The sequence below is a fragment of the Talpa europaea genome (genome assembly GCF_964194135.1).
Source record: "Talpa europaea genome assembly, chromosome: 6".
Lineage (NCBI taxonomy): Eukaryota > Metazoa > Chordata > Mammalia > Eulipotyphla > Talpidae > Talpa > Talpa europaea.
In genome coordinates, this window is record NC_140072.1 from 42,438,356 (window position 1) to 42,454,496 (window position 16,141).

At 43.6% G+C, this 16,141-nt stretch overlaps 1 protein-coding gene across 1 annotated transcript in view; it reads left to right on the top strand.

Annotated features, from left to right (window-relative positions):
- Nucleotides 1-15,706, top strand: part of MERTK (MER proto-oncogene, tyrosine kinase) — a gene marked incomplete at both ends in the record, with an annotated part of 99,867 nt that extends 84,161 nt beyond the window's left edge. The window contains 4 exons of the mRNA XM_084234324.1: nucleotides 6,193-6,302; nucleotides 7,831-7,990; nucleotides 8,711-8,847; nucleotides 15,199-15,706. Of these exons, the coding sequence (XP_084090450.1) occupies nucleotides 6,193-6,302; nucleotides 7,831-7,990; nucleotides 8,711-8,847; nucleotides 15,199-15,706 (915 nt within the window). The remainder of the gene's footprint in view (nucleotides 1-6,192; nucleotides 6,303-7,830; nucleotides 7,991-8,710; nucleotides 8,848-15,198) is intronic.
- Nucleotides 15,707-16,141: the final 435 nt, after the last annotated feature.

Sequence of the window (16,141 nt, forward strand, 5' to 3'; positions counted from 1 at the left end):
AAATTTTATTGAGGATTTTTGCATCAGTGTTCATTAAGGAGATTGGCCTGTAGTTTTCCTTTTTTGTGTTGTCCTTGTTCGGTTTTGGTATTAGTGTAATGTTGGCTTCATAAAACGTGTTTGGTATTGTCCCTTCCTTCTCAATTTTTTGGAAGAGTTTGTGAAGGATAGGCACTAATTCGTCTCTGAATGTTTGGTAGAATTCATTTGTAAATCCATCAGGTCCTGGGCTTTTGTTTTTGGGGAGGTTTTTGATTACCATTTCAATTTCGCTAATTGTAATTGGTCTGTTTAGGTGTTCTATTTCTTCTTTATCTAGCTTTGGGTGATTGTAGAGTTGTAGGAATTTGTCCATCTCCTCTAGATTGTTAAACTTGTTTCCATATAACTGTTCATAGTAGTTACTGATTATTCTTTTGATTTCTGCTGTGTCCGTTGTGATTTCTCCTCTTTCATTGATGATCCTGTTTATTTGTGCTTTCTCCCTTTTTTCCTTTGTGAGCCTGGCTAGGGGTTTGTCTATTTTATTGATTTTTTCAAAGAACCAGCTCTTGGTTTCATTGATCTTTTGGATTGTTTTCTTAGTTTCAATTTCATTTATTTCTGCTTTGGTTTTTATTATTTCTTTTCTTCTACTGGTTTTGGGGTTTTTTTGTTGTTCTTTTTCTAGATCTTTGAGCTTCGAGATTAGGTTGTTTCTTTGCGTTCTTTCTTGTTTCTTGATGTGAGCTTCTATTGCTATATATTTTCCTCTTATTACTGCTTTTGCTGCATCCCATACATTTAGGATATTGGTGTCCTCCTTGTCGTTCAATTCAAAAAATTTTTTAATTTCTTCTTTGATCTCCTCATTAGTCCAATGGTCTTCCAGTAGTGTGGTTTTTAATCTCCATGAGGTAGGAAAGTTCCTTGCCTTCTTTTTATGGTTTATTTCTAGTTTGATGCCTTCATGGTCAGAAAAGATGGTTGATATGATTTCAATCTTGGTGTATCTGTTGATGTTTGTCTTGTGCCCCAGTATGTGATCGATCCTGGAGAATGATCCGTGTGCGCTTGAGAAAAATGTGTACTCCGTTTTTTTGGGGTTTAGTGTTCTATAGATGTCTGTTAAGCCCAATTGCTCTAGGTCCTTATTTAGAGCTTTGGTTTCTTTACTTATTTTTTGTCTTGTTGATCTATCCATTGTTGATAGTGGTGTGTTGAAGTCTCCCACTACGTATGTGTTTTCTCTGATGTCTGTTTTCAGAGAGGACAACAGTTGTCTGATATATTTTGGTGCTCCTTCGTTTGGTGAGTATATGTTAATGAGTGTTATTTCTTCTTGAAGTATTGTCCCCTTGATCATAATGTAGTGACCATTGGGGTCTCTTTTTATCTTTTTGAGTTTGAAATCTGTTTTATCTGATATAAGTATAGCTGTTCCTGCTTTCTTTTTTGGTCCATTTGCTTGTAGGATTGTTTTCCATCCTTTAACTTTGAGCCTATTTTTATCTTTTGTAGCTAAATGTGTTTCCTGGAGACAGCAAAAGGTTGGGTTTTGTTTCTTAATCCAGGCTGCAACTCTGTGTCTTTTTATTGAAGAGTTTAGTCCATTTACATTTAGAGTTAATATTGATATGTTAACATCTGTATTTGCCATTGTGTTTGTCTTTCCTTTGATTTTATTTATTTATTCTTTTAATAACTTTTTTTTTTTTTGGCCTTCTTTCATTGTTATTCATCCCTCTGAGGTTCTGGCTTTAGGACTCCTTGTAGTATTTTTTGGAGTGGGGGTTTAGTTGCAATGAAATTCCGGAGTTTCTGTTTGTCTGGGAAGGTCCATATTCTTTCTTCAAAGAGGAAGGAGAGCTTTGCGGGATAGAGTATTCTTGGTTGGCATCTGTTTTCTTGGAGTCTGTTGACTATGTCCCTCCACTCTCTCCTTGCCCGTAGTGTTTCTTCGGAGAAGTCTGATGTCAGCCTGATTGGCTTTCCTTTGAATGTTATCTGTTTCTTCCCTCTTGCCAGCTTCATTATTTTTTCCTTGTCCTGGATTCTTGGGAGCTTTACTATTATGTGTCTTGCTGTATTTTTCCTTTCGTCGTGGAAGTTTGGTGTTCTTCTTGCTTCTTGTATATCAATTTTCAGCTCCTTCTTCACATTTGGGAAGTTCTCTTCAATTATCTCTTTGAATATTTTCTCTGTTCCTACATCTCTCTCCTCTCCTTCTGGTATTCCTATAACTCTTATATTTCCTTTCCTCATGGAGTCAGATAGTTCCCGAAGTCTTTCCTCGTTCTTTTTCCTTCGTACTTCTCTTTCCTTTTCTGTTTTGGTTCTTTTTATTTCTGTGTCTTCAAGATTACTTATTCGTTCTTCCATTTCATCTATTCTGCTTTCATTGCTTTTCCCAGAATTCTTTAGTTCTTCCATTAATTCTTTGATCTCCTGCATTTCTTTTACTTCCCTCTTTAGGGACTCAATTTCTTTCTTCTGACCATTGTTTTCCCTCTCTAGGGACTCAATTGCATTCTTCTGATCGTTGATTATTTTTCCCTTATCATTGTTTTCCTTTATGACTTCTGTCAATTTTTTAATCACGGCAATTTTAAATTCTCTTTCTGGAAGGCTCAGAAATTCTTCCAAGTTATTGTCGTTGCAATCTGGGGGCTGGTTTTCTTTTTGTGGTGTGCTTTTTCTCTGGAGAGTTGCTAGGTTGCGTGTGGTTCTTCTCCTCCCTACTGTCTGTTTTCTAATTTGCCGTATGCGTTGGGACACTGTGTTGTTGGGACTGGCCGGCATCTTGGGTGGGCTTCTCTGCTCCCCTCTGGTTCCTCCAGGAGTCATCTGTCAGTTTCAAGCAGTCTTTACTGGAGAAAGGTCCCTGTTCTAAAATGCCGGTGTGGGGACACACTCCCCTGTGCGCCTGGTCTGCCCCGGCGGTGGGTTCCTGCTCCCCCTCTGGGCTTGGACTGCAGGCCAGAGGGGGTCTGGTGTGGGCGAACTTCCCCCGCTCACCTCTGGCTCCTGAGGAAGCCTTCTGCAGGTAGTCTTTACTGAAGAAATGTCCCTGTTCTAAAATGGTGATGTGGGACACACTCCCTGCGTGTCTGGTCTCAGGCACACTCTTCTGCGCGCCTGGTCTGCCCCGGCTGTGGGTGCTCGCTCTCCCTGTGGGCTCAGACTACTTGTTTGGAAGGGGCCCGGTGTGGGCTAACTCCCCAGCTGGCCACTAGCTCCTTCAGGAGCCTGTGCTGGCTTCAAGTCGCTAGGTGGCGCCAGAGATCTCTCCTAGAGCCCTTGGGGAGCTGATTTTCCACCCCGTGGGACAGGGAGCAGAGCGGGGATGGTAGGGTACACCTCAACGGCTTTGGGGTGCTGTGTCTGCCTTGTGCCCCACCGTCGTGGGGAACCCACGCCCCTAATTTCGTGCCCCGGGTCTCAGTTCCAAAGCCCTCAGTTCCAGGACGCGGGCTGTAGCCCAGATCAGTGGCGCGGGAATGGCGCCTTTTGAATCCCGCTTCCCTGCCTGGGCGCCTTGTTCCTGCTCACTCAGGGAGGGCCTCCGAGGTCTCCCCGCAAGCCTAGGTCGCAGGCGCGGGGACCTGGGCAGCTGTGATCCGATCGGATCAGCGCGCCGCTTTCCGCGCAAGCTTACCGGGTGGCCGGGGCTGTGTGCTGGTGCTGGTCTCCTCCTGGGGGGCGGGGCTCTCTTTAATGGCGCCTGGAGCTCACCTCCGCGGCGGGTCCTGCAGGGTTCTCCACAGCTCCCGTTCACGGGGTGTGTTGGCTGCAATAGTTCCTTTCCACTCACAGTCCCACTTGCTGCGTCCGTTTTTCTTGTTGGCCGTTTTGGTTTGTTGTTTCCCTCCTCTCTGCCGGTCGGAGAGTGCGACTTTGTGGGCGGGGGAGGGGAGCAGGGTTCTGCGCTTCTCTCCCTTCTGGTCCTCTTTTATGGCAACTTTCTTCTTTGGGTAGTTTGCTGGAGTCGTCCGTTTATCTTCCGTGTCCCAGTTCTCACTGGGACCTGCCGCTTTTCCTCCCTATTAACTTTTTTTAATGGGAGATCTTACTCGCAGCGTCTCCTCGCCGCCATGTTGCTCCGCTTGTTTAATTTTTAACTAAGCTATTGGTTTTCTTACTGTTGAGTTTTGAGAGTTTTTTATAGCCTAGATACAAGTTCTTTGTGGACTGTGTGATTTGCAAAGATTTTTCTCCCAATTCTCTTGTCTTTGTATTCTCTTAACAAGAGTCAAAAATAATTGAATTTTTATAAAGTGCAATATAATAGTTTTTCCTTTTGTAGATCATGGCTGCAGCCATGTCTAAGAAATCTGCCAAACTGCAGATAAAAAGATTTTCTCCTGTTTTCTTCTAAACATTCTTTGATTTTATGTCTTACACTTACATCTATGGCCCATTTTTAATTAATTTGTTGTGCAAAGTATGAATTTTAATATTTGCTTTTTGCATATTGATGACCAATATCATTTGTCAAGACTATCCACAATCTATTTAATTGCTTTTGTAACTTTGTCAAAAATCACTTAGCTATGCATGTATGGATCTCTTTTTTAGTTTTCTCTTCTGTTCCATTCTATTCTGTTCCTTTGCTCCTACCACATTGTCTTGATTAGTATAAGTTTTAAAATCAGGTTAACGTGTTCTTCCAACTTTATTCAACTTTTCCAGGATTGGTTTAGCTATTCTAGCTTTGCTGCCTTCCATATAAATTTTGGAATCTGCTTCTCTGTGTCAGCTGAAAGTACTGCTATCATTTTTGTGTTCTTTTAAACAAAATAACAATGAGGAAAAACAGTACCCAGCATCTTACTGATTAATGAATAGTTTCTATTTGCAAAAACATAAGTATATCTTAATGATGGAAACTAACTCCCAGGTTTTATAATATAAAAAGGAAAGTATTTTAATATTTTGATACTTTGTAGCCACCAGTAAAGCTAAAAGTCAAAAAATACAGGCCAACTGGAAAATCAAGCTTTTATTCAAATCTTTTCTTTCTGCCTATTCAGCAAATTCCTTTGGGGAAAAAAACATTTTGTTCCTGTTAGTGTGGCCCAAGACTAGGTCTTAGTTATATAAATGTGCTTTCCTGAAGGGTCAAAGTGCTGGGTGCTGGGTGCCATGTTGTCTTCTTTTGAACCTAAAGGTGTGCAGGGCAAACATGCAGATGACAGGACAGACCCTCAAATACCCCATTCTCATGGGTGTGGACAGTACAAAGGAAGGCAGAAAGTGTAAATCAAGCATTATAGGAGCATACTGTTCTAGAACTTCATTTAAGAATTCTGAATGGAGAAATTTTCAAAATATCCCTTACTGCCATCATGGCTGTCCTCCAAGAAAAGGTAGGAATGATATGGCAAATTTGGAGAAGTATACAGGAAAGATCAGAATGAACAAAGACTGAGGTATCTGAAACACTCATGCTTAGCAAAAAACAGGTTGCCTTGTGCGTCAAAAGCAAAACAATGCAGGGTGTGGGGTGACAAAGCAGGAAAGATAAGCTGGGATCAAATTTTGAGAATCTGTAACAGATTCTCAACAGATTCAGATTCAGATTTATATTTATATTACCTGCATGTAATATAAAACCTAACTCAAAATGTCCTCCCAAAAGGAGATAAAGGTCCTTATGTGATAAAACCCAGAGTTAGGAGAGCTCCATAGTTACCAATTTTATCCTCGACAATACCATCAAGTATCTAAAATTGTTCCACCTTTCTAAAATGATAGCAGATGTGGGTGCATAATTGGAAATCAATCCTTGCAAGTGGACTTGTTGCCTCCAAAATACTAGCACTCCCCCTCACCCCTGGCCCCACATGCTTTGCCACCACTGGTGCCAGATTACCCTTTTATCGCCTCTTTGCATGGCACGGGTGCTCCATTCCACTTAGGATGGAGAGGGGTGTTACATTTGCCTTGGTAACTTGCAAAAAAAAAAAATCCTAATCTCTATCACTGGGGAGAAGAGAATATGCTATTGCTAAGCTTTAGGATATGTTTTTCATTACTTTTTTCAAAACCTTTTTTGTGATATTAGTGACACAGATATGAGAGACTCGCTTCCTTGTTTCACTACCACCCCTTTAAGAAATACAAACACCATTTACCCCCTCAGAAAAATACAACTTGCCAGGTTTTTCTTTTAAAAAACTAACCTCGTTTCTTGTTTCTTCTACCCCCTAGCATGTTCCTCTGCAGATACTGTTGAAGTTCATGGTGGACATTGCCCAGGGAATGGAGTATCTAAGCAACAGGAATTTTCTTCATCGAGATTTAGCTGCTCGAAATTGCATGTAAGAGTCCTAACCCATTCTGGAAGGGTTGGACCTCATGGTGGTTGATATTTGTTAGGGTGGCCCATTGTTATTAAAATATTGAGAGCTAGCTTTGGGAGGGAACTGTGTGGCTGGCTTTGGAGATAAGCTGATGTATGTCTGGGTTTTGTTGGGGTTTCACTTCATCTGCCTCCAAGAGTCTGGTTAGCCCCTAAATTTTCTCTCGGGATTGCTTTTTTGTTTCACACTCTCACTCTGCTAGGAGTGCTGGGGTGATCTGTGTGACCCTTCCTTCCTGCCATCAGCTAATTTGGACCCAGAGTTGTATGTAAGTCTGCTGATCATGCAAAATAACAAAAATCTTAAAGATTTTTCCCTAAGTTTTCATGGGGCTGCCTTGTAAAGTTGGGTGTGTGGCTACATTGAAACTTTGCTTTTGTAGCAGAGACAAGGACTTATACAAGAACTTTGAACTTAAGCCCCTCTCCCCATCTCTTTACCCTACCTCACCAGATCCACTGTCTGCTGTGAATCTTCAAAAGTAACTATTTCTTGATTTTAAGTTTACTATTAGGAAAAAAGAGAGTGTTCATTAAACATGTGATATTAGTTTTTTATTCCTCCTAACCAACCTCACTCTTCCCATGTCCCCTGTTACTTTCACCTTATATTTATAATCCAGAAGGAATTTTTTTGTTTTTTATTTAGAAATTTTTTTATAATGGAGAGAAAATCATGAAACACTATGTCCCCTCTAAATATTTCCTCCATGTTTTTCCACCATGTACAGTGGCTAAAGATCCAATTTGCCCTGCACTGGTGGGTTTTCCCTTCAGGACATGTCTCAGTTTTTAAGGTCAATGTCAGGCAGACAGGGACAAGATAGTGACCTTACCTCCAGCCCACCCTAGTCCTCCTGCTTGTCTAGAATATGTTTTAATAGTTGGGGCTATCCCTTGCTTTTTCCAATTAATTCCTCGAGTACCACTTACCCATCTTTTAGAAAGTCCAGCATCTTCCTCTTATAGCATATATATCTTTCCCAAACTCCGAGGAGGCTTATTTAATCCACAGAGCCGTGCTATTGCTTCCAAATACCAGGCAGGAAGGCCACTGGGGTGCTGGTTTTGAGTCCTGGTTTTGAGCTGGTGCTCTGCCTGCTTCTAGACCTCTGAGGCTGCCACATATCTCCACCCTCTGTGCACAGATGCCCCTGCTGGTACGTGTCCCCGTACAGCCCAAAGAGATGCAAGTTATACCCCTTCTGGCTCCCTCTCATTTGCTTTGTCGTTCATCCCAAAGCAGGGCCCTCACAGGCTGATGGGATCTACATATCTTTTGCTTACTTATCATATTTGTTTTCAGCTGAGTCTGAGGTAGGCCTATGATTTAAAACTTTTGCCTCTGAGACAATTCTTTTCTGACACTGCCCATACTCACTCTTGAGTGTGTACTTTCACCTACAAAAAAGATTCCTTTGTAACTCAAAAATAAATAAATAAAGTTTTCCCTTGGAGGGCTAAGGACATGAACTCCCTCTTTGCAGGTTGCGAGATGACATGACGGTGTGTGTCGCAGACTTTGGTCTCTCTAAGAAGATTTACAGTGGCGATTACTACCGCCAAGGCCGCATTGCTAAGATGCCTGTGAAATGGATTGCCCTAGAGAGCCTTGCGGACAGAGTCTACACAAGTAAAAGTGACGTGGTATGTACATAATTTTCATTTGGAGTCCCACAGTGTGCAGATAAAAGTATGCTGAAAGAAGGGACTGAAGTTGCTCTTGCAAAACATTTTACTCTTTGGCAGACTCAGGATTAAAAGCATGCACACACCTTTTTTATTTATCACTGGATATTTGGTGCAGGTGGAACACTGCTCTCTGGTGGAGCATCTTTACATTCAGAAGATCCGAGCTTTGCATAGATAGATAGATAGATAGATAGATAGATAGATAGATAGATAGAGCTATATCTCCTTATTTATCCCCATTTTTCTTTGTTATAAAATGGTGACTATCACTACAGCAAAGATCCTTAATATTTGTATTATATTGAATTAGTTGATCTGATGACTCTTTGGAACCAAGATGCTAATTAAACAATGTTGTGTAATTATACCCTTCACCAGAGATTGGAAGGAGAAAACACTTGACGATGATGGAACAGAGCATTAAACAGTGTTGATGTAAGAGAAGGCTCTATCTGCCTTTGTCAAATTTCCCGAAACAGCTTTAATAAAAATGGGGGACTGAGATTCTCCGACCCCATGTTATTGTCGGGTGGGGAAAGCAGTGTATTTCAGACATAATTGTCAGCTTTGTGCAAGATCATTAGGACTTTAAGGAAATGACCTTTCTCAATGAAAAAGTCCATTCAGGCTTTCTGAAAAGATTCACATCCTGACTCGTTGTTGCTTTGTTCATAGTGGGCATTTGGCGTGACCATGTGGGAAATAGCAACACGGGGAATGACTCCCTACCCTGGCGTCCAGAACCACGAGATGTATGACTATCTTCTCCATGGCCATAGGCTGAAGCAGCCCGAGGACTGCCTGGATGAACTGTGAGTGAGCTGTGCCTTGGCTCAGTTAGTTGGCTCTGCAGAGGTCTGGGGGCACAGTCCGGGGCAGGGGGATACTCTCAGCCAGGCAGGGCGAGGGTCAAGGAAGGCGGCCTGTGCAGACATGCAGACATCCGAAGGCCTTAGCCTCAGTGGAGGGGCTCTGTTGAACAAGGTAACGGCACATAGGCTGAAGTTCTTTAAGCACCTCTGACTTTATAGTGCATGAAATGACTGAGTGAGCACCTATTATCTTCTGCTGCAATTATCCTCTTTCTGTATACAGCAGTTCAAACACAGCAATCACAGTAATATCTTTTTTTTTTTTTATAGAGGCATGCTTTATTTATTTGTTTGCTGGTTTTTGTTTGTTTTGTTTATACATGCACTGGGTACAGTCAGAAGCACGGGAGGGTGAGAGAATTCACCAGAGCCAGAGCGGGGAGCAGAGCAGGCAGAAGGACCGAAGTACACTGCTGAGGGGAGCAGCCGGCGGCAGGAGAGGTCTGCGCGCCATGTGGGACCCTCCTCCGGTGGCCGGGGAGCAGCCGGGGATCGAACCGGCGCCGCAGAGGCCGCGGGCAGCTTCGCAACCCAGCGCTCAACCGCTGCGCCACCGGGGAGGCCCCACAGTAATATCTTGAATCAGAACATTTAGATATCTAAGCCAGGGACTTTGAGATCAGGCTGGTCTTCAGAATTGCTGGAGGCTGGGGGCGTTGTCTGGTTATGTTAGTACACAGTGGACCCAGAAATGGATGTTTTAAAAATGCTCCCTAGGCTCAGCCAGGCAGAGAGTCCCTAACTCCCAGGGTGCACAGGATCCCAGTGCACAGCCCGTCCTGACAGACCTTCTCTGTCCAGTGTGGGCAGTATGGGGAGAGCCCGGACCTTAGAGCCTGACATGCCAGGCTCTGCTGCCTAACGAGCCACATGCAAGATCCTCACAACTGATTTGACCTCTCCCTGCCTTGTTAGCAGCCACCAAAAAAATATATGTGGCCTGAATTATACACAGAGGCATTGGAGGAATTAAAGAAGGAGTGTGGGGTTCTCAGCCAGTAGTAGACATGCAGAGTAAGTGCTCACATAAGAGCACAAGTTAATAATGGAGTATTGTAGATCGATCTCCCCCAGGCATCTGGCTGACCTTTTAAAAATAATGTTGTGTGGTGCGACCGCTGGCTTGGTGATTTGAACCTTTCAAATAGGGAGTCTCTGCCCAACATGACAGAGATGGTGGACTTGGAGAGCATGATTTTCACCGTATTCAGCAAGAACATTTCAGTGCTATGTGCCCTCCCAGGTTCAAGCTGGAGTGTTGAGGCACATGCAGGACTGTCATGCGCACACGCACATGCACACATACACACATACAACACACATGCACACTCATTACAGCGGTGGTTGTGGTTATACAGCTATAACATTAAGAACAGAAAAATTAATGTAAGCCCTTTATTAAATTAGACCTGGGGTTTCATGGTAGTTTTTAAAAGGACCACATAAATGAAATGCTTGCTTTGAACATGAGAAAGCAATTTCAACCAAGCAATATTGAATTTCGCAGTGCTTTGTTGCCATTTCTTTCGTAGCTTCTCTTGTGCACCAAAAGAAGTTGATGTTTGCAGTGATCATCGTGGGTCTTACCGAGGTCTAAGCTGTGTCACATTGTGGTTTTTAGATATTTCACACAGTGTCCAAAGGAGAGAATGCTGACTCTGTTTTCTGTAAAAGAGTCGCCGTGTCAGCGCATGGTGTGTGGGTGGAGAAGTGGTCAGGCCTGTTCCCCACACACTGGACTGCTCCCTGCATAGTGGGCTGTGGTGAGCCAGACCTTCTGCCCACCCCCTCTCACACAGGGACTGGTGAACAGCAGACTCCCACAGAAGGCCCCTGTGTTTCCAAATTTTTAGATAAGAAACAGATACTTTTGGGTTCTCATGTATGTTTGCTGTCTACGTTTAGTTCGGACGAGTTCACTCCTGTATTTAATTGCCACTCCAGCTTTTTTAAGTCAACTTTAAGAACCTTTAAATGACAGAGTACCTGGTGCCCTTTGCTCCAGTCCTGCCGCTCTGAGGGCCACGTCATCTCACGGTCTCACCCCCACCTCTAAACAACCATGCCCAAGAGGCTGCTCTGTGTGATGCCCCTGTTGCCAGCATGGGCCATTGTCTCAGCTCACACGGTCTCCCAGCTGTAGCCCTCAAGATACGCCTCACCAGCTGACCATTCACAGCACCGGTTCTCACTCAGTGTGCCATTTGGGATCCACCTTCTTTTTTTGTTCATTTGGGTCCCATCAGCCAATAGATATATCCTTCAGCAGTCCCCAGCCCCTTGTCCAATCCCTAAAATCATCCAACCCCAGAGCCCAGAGTGGGGCAGGGCTTGGAGTCACCTTCCCACCCCACCATCACATACAACAAGATATAGCAATGGCATCACAGTGTACATAGGTGAATGGGCAGGTCAAAGCTAGTGCTGTTTCCTACAAAATAGTGATACGTGGCCCTTTTGTCTCCTCTCATGCTCTCCTTATTCCCAAGTTTGGTTGGGTGACAACCAAAACCATTTTTCTAGAGTCTGATCATAGGATGTAGTTAAAGATAATCTTTCTATGATTCCTCATTGACCATACCAACCAAACCCATCCGGATCTGACCCTTGGCAGGCAGGGCAGCTGAGTAGTTAAGAACACTGGCTATGATGCAAGACACCCTGGTTTGGTGCTTGGCATGGCCCTCATCCTGGGGCAAAGAATCCCCTCATGCAATCTGCAGCAACATGGATGGAGTTGGAAGGGATCATGCTCAGCGAAATAAGCCAGAAAGAAAAAGAAAAATACCGGATGGTCTCACTCATAGCAGGAATTTAGAAAACCTAAGTAAGGGACCAGGAAAAAGACTAATTGCAATAAAGCAAAAATCAAAATCAACAAGCAACCATAGACCAGAGACACACTACAGTGGGGGGTAGGGGAAGGAGAAAAGGGATTAGGGTCAGAAAAATGGGGTGGGAATTGTATGGGGAATATAACCAAAATGAACATGCATACATTATGCAAAAATGAAAAATGATGTAAGAATTATATAAAATAAAATAATTCATTTTATTTTTAAAAAAATAAAAAAGAATCCCCTCTCAGGGTCATCTTCTATAAAAGGGAATAGCAGTACCTGTATGGTGAGCCTGGTATGCTGACTGAGCAAGTTCCACCTATAAAATACCTCATGTGATGGCTATCAATTAGGAAACCCAAGCAAAAGGTTGGCCATTATTTTTTTCAGTGGAGGTCACAGACAAGAGCAGGGGTCTCACAGATGCTGCCACTGAGAGTTAGTGGGACTTAAATCAGTCCCTCTTTTCTCTGAGCTTCAGCAGCCCTATCTGGGAGAGGAATGCATCTCTTCCTTCATGGAGCTGCTGTTGGTTAAGCAATCTCAAGTGGCTGAGTCACAGCAGGCTACACACAGCCGCTGTGTGCCCAGAGTCGGGGGCTCCCACAGGCCAAGGCTCACCTGCCATGTCGTAGTACCGCCCTTTTTGTTCTCATGCCTGACCACCCCCAAACCTGACCAACCTCCACCTGGCAACTCCCCACCCATACCTGACCACCCCCATGCCAGATGCCCCCTCCATCTGGCCTCCACACACACACACACCTGACCACACCCACACCAGCCTTGCGATTTCATGCACGATGGCCTCCCAAGGCCCATCCTGACTCCTGTCTGCTCTGAAGACAATAGCGCTCATCCACTTTCCCCCTCAGAAACCCTACTCCACTCATTGATCAGTCCCTCCACTTCCCACCAAGGTAGCCCAGCTGAGAAAAGGAGAGAGTCTCCTTGGCTGAGTGGCAGAGCTGCGCTCAGGCCCTGACTAGCACTGTAGAGACGCCCAGCTACGTGGCTCCCCCACCAGGCATACCTGCAGCGCTACACACGGCCCTCTGCAGAGCTGGGTGTAGAGCCAATGCTTGGCCAATATGGGTACATTCATGCATTTATAAATTGTATGATTATATCTTTTAAACAATTATGATAAAATGACATAAGATAAAATGTACCATCTTAACCATTTCTATGTTCCGTGGTCTTAAGCACATTCACATCATTTGTGCAGCCACCATCCCTTCCATCCTCATGACTCTTTAGCCTATAAACCGGAAACTGTCCCTATGAAACACCTCCCCCTGTCCCTTATGACTTTATGATTACATCTTATATAAAATCTCAACAGAAAATCAAAATGACTACTGACAAAGGCAACTACCACATTCTCCCATTCATAAATATTGAAAATAAAGAGAAAAATAAATTCCAAGGTTATATTGTTACTATGTTACACACACAAAAAAGATTATTTCAATGCTTTCTCCTAAGACTCAGAGTAAATGGAAGTAAGTTAACTAGCACAGCATATTGATGGAATAATGAAAGGAGAGTTTCTAAGGACCGAACTTCTCAAAGCTCATCTCAGACGGAGAACAATCAAGTCCCTGTAGAGAAAAAGGAAGTCATGCAAATTAATTTATACCATGAAAACCTCAAAATTTAGAAACAGAAATTGCTTGCCAAGTGTTAGTTAATGATCATCTAATGAAGCTAAAAGAACTGCTAAGTCTGCAGTCCAGGTGAGAATCAGGATTATGAGATGGGGAAACATGACCCGTGTTCGTGGTCATCACATTAGATTTACAAATCTCCACCTTCCAGAACATGTGCAAGTGCTGACAGATGCTGGAAAAGTAAATAAATGTATCACATACCTTGTTAGAATTAGCCAAAAAACCTACATGATGTAATTAAATGTAAATATGGGCACTGTATGTTTACATTCATAAGCTATCAGCAATCTTCTATATGTGTCTGATGATTAAATGGGTCATTTTCTTATCCAGTGACATAATATCAGCTTCTCCAAACAGGAAAGAATCCAAATGAAATAATGGTATACCTCACACTTCATCTCTGTCAAGTCATTCCTAATTCAGTCATCTCTGTTTTATTGTATTAACATAAATGTCCACTGTCACTATATTGGACACTGGACATGAAGAAACTACCTGGAAGAGGGGCCTCCCTGGTGGTGCAAGGAGTTAATTCAGTACTATGAAGCTATTGGCAGCCACTGCAGCAAGAGTTTGATCCCCAGCCAGGGAGCTACCCACATGGTGCAGCAGACCTCTCCTATCTCCCCCACTGCTCCCCTCAGCAGTGTATTTCAGTCAATCCCCCTGTTCTGTTCCCCACTCTATCTCTGGTGAATCCTCTCACCCTCCTACCCCCCCCCCCTCACACCTTTGGCCTACACCCCAGCTCTTGTATGCATCAATAAATTTAAAAAAAAGAAAAAAGAAACCACTTGGAAGAGAGGGTCCTCCCTCCATAACATAGCAGCAGGGGTCATGAGGAACACCTGGGAAGGTCTCATATTGTCCCCTGCTTTCCCATAGCCATGGCATGTTCTGTGATGCCCCTGAGTCTGCTCTCATTTTTCTTACAAAACCACAATGACAGGGCTGTTGAGATTAGATACAGTGACACACACAAAACACCCAGCATAGTGATGCAGTCATTCTTAATCTTTCCCCTCTCCCCAAAGGCTAGCCTCCTTAGCTCTTGCCCCAGGGCCCTCCAAACTCAGCTCTCCTTGTAACAAACCCAATTTGATGGCATAGAACAGCTCACTTTTTCTGTAAAGTCCCAGATTTTTTCAGTTTTGCAAGGAACAGATGGTGGACTGGGTTTGGCCTGTGGGCCATAGTTGGCCAACCTCTGGGCTAAGGAAAACGATCTAAAGTACCACTTCTTTGCCAAGGTAGATATAATTGTCACATATGTTCTTTATTCCTAGAGACAGGATCACTTGCCACATACCCATGGAACATTTATAAAAGTTAAATATTATGCCACAAGAAAAACCTCAGTAAAAAACTTCCAAAAAGTTGGGGCCTCCCAGGTGGTGCAGCAGGTTGAGCGCCGCACTGTGAAGCTGTCCGCAGCCTCTGCAGTGCGGGTTCGATTCCCGGCCAGCCAGGGAGATACCCACATGGTGTGGCAGACCTCTCCTGTCTCGCCCTCTGCTCCCTTCAGCAGTGTTTTTCAGTCCATCTGCCTGTTCTCCCCAATCTGTCTCGGTGAATTCTCTCACCCCCCCACGCCTCTGGCCTGTACCCCAGTTCTTGTATAAATAAATAAATCTTTAAAAAAAAAAATTCCAAAAAGTGGAATGAGAACAGACAAAAATGTGGTAAAATCAAAACTTAAGTGAGAGCAAGGCCTGGCTTGTACGAAGGGACCTGGGTGTGGGGCCAGGAGATAACTCTCTCTTCTTTCTTCGTAGGTATGAAATAATGCACTCCTGCTGGAGCGCTGAGCCCTTGGACCGACCCACCTTTTCAGTGTTGAAACTGCAGCTAGAAAAGCTTTTGGAACTTCTACCCAAAGTTGAGGACAAAGCAGATATCATTTACATCAACACTCAGTTTCCAGAGAGCTGTGAGAACCTAACAGCAGACCCTGCACTTTCCCAGCTGGACATGGACATCGACCCTGACTCTATCATTGCTTCTTGCACACCCAGCGCTGCCATCAGTGTGGTCACAGCTGAAGTTCACGAGAACACACTTCATGAAGGAAGATACATTCTGAATGGGGGTAGTGAAGAGTGGGAAGAGATGGTCTCCGCTGCCCAAGCCACAGACACAGCGGGAAAGGAACGTGTTGGACCAGAAGACAGACCCATGAGGAGTGGGGCCTCCTGGTCCCAAGCCAGCACGCTGCCTTTGAGGAGTCCATCCCCGGATGAACTTCTGTATGCTGATGACTCCACAGAAGACTCAGAAGTCTGAGGAGACAGACTTCTGAGGAGAGGAAGCTGAGAGACGTTCCCCACCAAGCAACTTGTTCTGCTTTAGGAGAATCCGTGTGCTCTTGGTGTTTTTTGTATTTGTCTTCCCTGCTAAGCAAGCACTAAGGTCCCAAAGCACCAAATGAATGTTATCAAGTCAGTCATCATTAAAAATACCTAATATATATTTATTGAAAGAGAAATATATGTGTGTGTATATATGGTGGACACAGATTTTTATTTTATATTTTAATAAAAGAAGATTTATTCCATTTCACTTATCTTGCTGATCTTAAAATTTAATCTTGAAGTCTTGTCTCTATAGCTATTCTTTGATGTTAACATTTGCAGAGTCATAATTGTTTTTTTTAAGTACTTCCCTTTTTCATGACTATTAAGTGTGAAATTATTTTTAAAATAAATGCCATATTTGACT